This window comes from Cynara cardunculus, unplaced genomic scaffold (genome assembly GCF_001531365.2).
Source record: "Cynara cardunculus var. scolymus isolate 2C unplaced genomic scaffold, CcrdV1 Un_Scaffold_1793, whole genome shotgun sequence".
Lineage (NCBI taxonomy): Eukaryota > Viridiplantae > Streptophyta > Magnoliopsida > Asterales > Asteraceae > Cynara > Cynara cardunculus.
The window spans coordinates 4,640-8,234 of record NW_020200875.1 but is presented as its reverse complement, the minus strand read 5'-3'; the positions used below and the strand labels follow the sequence as shown (position 1 = coordinate 8,234).

The following is a 3,595-nucleotide window of genomic DNA, read 5'->3' as shown; positions in this document are numbered from 1 at the left end:
ACACTAAATTAGACCATGATAACTCCAGAGTTTGCAAAAACTCAAAACATAAAAAGTGTGCATTGATTCGTTATCTGTTCAGAGAATCTGAAATCACCTTCTTTGGAGCTCAAACGAATAAGATATGATCTATGTACCACAATCACATAGATCTGTCCAACAGCTTTGCATCAGCACACTGTTGTCCACTTCAATGATGCGTATGACCTCTCTATTGTTCGAATCTTTGAATGATCAAAACGTGAAACTTCTTAATCCATCTGTTTTCTATCCAGGGCCTTTTGAATCGCCTCAATTGGTAGAAGACATTTGAATAATCCAACTCAATGTTTGCGGTTTGAAAGATCTCAACCCAACCCAACACAACCCAAACCGTACGTGCGGGTTGGGTTTGGGTTGGTCAGGTTGAAATCTGGTACATTATTTTACAATCTAGCTAAGAGTTTTGTTTAAACGAGGTAAATTAAAATGAGAACATACAAACAACGCTAACAAACTCAAAAAAAGAAGTTGAAAGTTCATGCAAATAAGAAAGTAAAATTACTGTTGAAATTGTAATATAATTTTGAATATAGCTAATTACGGGTTGGTCTAATGTCTAATGTACATACATTAATCAAGAACTAAATAATCATATTAAATCCATGGTATAATGCTTCGTGTTCATTGGGTTGAGTTGGGTTCAAATTACCCCAACTCTATTCCAACCCAATAGATGTGGTTTGGACATAATTTTGTATCAACCATGTGTCGGGTTATCTCGAGTTGATTTTTTTCTGGGTTTCTTTGGATTGGGTTGACCGGGTTGATCAGTTTTTTGAGCACCTCTGATCCTATATACCTAATTTTGGGGTTAAATGGTTTTTAACCGATTTAAGTTAATCATTAATCGCATAATATAATACCAAACACTCTTACTCATTCAGATTTTCATTCATTACCCCTTAATATCATCAACCAAACACGCTTTAAACCATTATAAACATGTAATGAACTCTATGGTCCTTTTCTTTTCTAGAAAATAATTGCGTCTTTAACTTATAACCCCACCCCATTCGAACGCTTGAGGAATTTTATGGTCTTTTTTCTTTTTTAATTTCCTGTTCCGTGTCTTACGCATCTTTTTGACCAAAAAATAAGTCTTTATTTATATTTAAAAAGTTATTATATTAATTAATAGTGTCTTTATTTTTATTAAAAAATATTATATTAATTAATTTTGTCTTTATTTGTATTAAAAAAATATTATATTAATTAAATTTGTCTTTATTTGTATTAAAAAATTATATATTAATTAATAGTGTCTTTATTTGTATTAGAAAATTATTATATTAATTAATAGTGTATTTATTTTCCGACCTAATTTAATTATCATGTCTTCTTAATCATATTGGATCGACATGTCTCGACATTAATAAATATTATCAGATGGCAAAAAATACTTTTTTTTTCTTTTTTAACAAATGATCAAAGTCATTTGTGACTCCTCCCCTATTTGAGCAATCATTAATGCTTAAGGAACTTTATGGTTTTTTTTTTCTTTCTAATCATGATTTTCTACCATCTTAAGCAAATTATTTCTATCTCTTTTGGTTTCACACTTTCACCAGGTTTGGGTCTTCCAAACCCGTTTTTTTAATAAGCTGAAAAAAAGGTTCGAGATCTTTGCGTTTTAGGTCGAACTAGACTTTGAGGTTGAAAAAAAATGGTTCAATGAGGCTGTCATACCGACACCAAAACTTTTGCCCAATTGGGCAAAAAAGGTTGGCCTAACCCGGGCTAAGCCAACCTTTTTTCAAGTCAGACCATACTAGATTCGGATTTAAGTTTTTTTTTTGAATCCTAGATCAATTAGACTCCAAGAAAGAGAAAACAAATACTTACATCAAAAGATATCATAAATATTTAAATGAAAAAAAAAAACAATATGTTAGTGCTCGAGGAATCTTTTACGTCTCTCTTGACCAAGCAGATGGTCTTTATTTTCTGACTCAGTTTCACACATAATCTGAATTGTTGTTCGCGTTTTTGATGTTAGTAGGATCCTTCAATCATACCTTCAATGGCTTCTTCTTCGGCTTCATCCATTCCCAAGACCAGCTTCAAGTATGATGTATTTTTGAGTTTTAGAGGTGAAGATACTCGTAAGAGCTTCGTCGATCATCTTTATGAGGCTCTTAAGAAAGAAAGCATTGAAACTTACAAGGATGACAAGAACCTTGAGAAAGGGAAAAAGATCTGTAAGGAGCTCATTCAAGCCATTGAAGAATCAAGATTCCATGTCATTGTTTTCTCCAAGAACTACGCGTCTTCGTCTTGGTGCTTGGACGAACTTGTCGTGATTATGGAGTGCCAAAAGAAGCATACTAAGCAGACCCTTTACCCCATCTTCTATGATGTGGAACCCACTGAAGTCCGTAAACAAAATGGGGCATTTGGAGAAGCCTTTGCCAAATGTAAAAAAGAAGATTATGAAGGGAAATGGAGAAAGGCTCTAGAAGATGCAACATCATTCAGTGGGAGGGACTTGAGGACCACCGCAAATGGGTAATTCTTTCATTTTGTTTCTTCTCATGTTTTATCGTCAAACTTTGACATTAAATAGAGTACTCTTCGTGAAAGATCAAACTGAAATATGATTATATATGTAACTCCTTTATAGCTTTTTATATGTTTGTATTTTGTAGATATACAAGTAATTATTCATGATGGAGTTTGAGAAAGCTAATTGATTATCTTTAACATACAGGCATGAAGTTGAATTTATCAAACTAGTTGTTAAGGATATATCATCGAAGTTACCCGTCGTCAGCGCTGTTGGCAATTTAATAGGCATGAGGACTCAGATAAATGGTGTGGTTTCATCTTTGAACGCATTTCCTGATGAGTTAAGCATGATAGGAATTGCAGGGATGGGAGGTAGTGGGAAGACAACTTTGGCCAGAGCTGTTTTTTGATCAAATATGCAATGAGTTTGAAGGTAGCAGCTTTGTGGAGAATGTGCGGGAGTGTTCAAATTCTCTTCTATTAGGTTTGAAATCGTTGCAACAACAAGTCCTTAGAGATGTGCTGAAAAAGCAAGACATATTTGTAAATGGTGTTCTTGAAGGGAAAAAGGAGATGAAAAAGAAGATGTATGGTATAAAGGTTCTTGTTGTTCTAGATGACGTAGATGATGTAGAGCAGCTCAAGGCGTTAGCCGGTGAACCTAATTGGTTTAAGCCGAGAAGTAAAATTATCATTACAACAAGAGACAAGCAAATATTGGTAGCACACAAAGTAGTGAACTCAAATATTCACGATGTCAATCTATTAACAGATAAGGAAGCAATTTGCCTCTTGAGTAGGTATGCATTTGGGAAAGAGAGTCCAAATCCAGGATATGAAGAGCTATCAAGAGACGTTGTAAGTTATTGCTCGTCGGTTTATTCAACCTTAGATTTCAACACAAAAATAGAACTCGGCGCAAGTATACACCTCGAACTACTGTCGTCTCGTAACAAGTAATAATGGTAAAAAGTACCAGATTTATCGTTCCCACAGAGATAGCTTGTAAAGTTAATTCAAAAAGTCCAGTTTATAAAAACTAATTTCA

The 3,595-nt window shown here is 34.0% G+C and overlaps 1 protein-coding gene across 1 annotated transcript; it reads left to right on the top strand.

Annotated features, from left to right (window-relative positions):
• Window positions 1–2,062: 2,062 nt before the first annotated feature.
• Window positions 2,063–3,405, top strand: LOC112502694 (toll/interleukin-1 receptor-like protein; the record flags this gene model as incomplete). The annotated part of the gene is made up of 4 exons (XM_025106676.1): window positions 2,063–2,547; window positions 2,750–2,919; window positions 3,032–3,229; window positions 3,320–3,405. Coding segments are annotated over exons 1-4 (939 nt in total), but the record flags the coding sequence as incomplete, so codon positions are not given.
• Window positions 3,406–3,595: the final 190 nt, after the last annotated feature.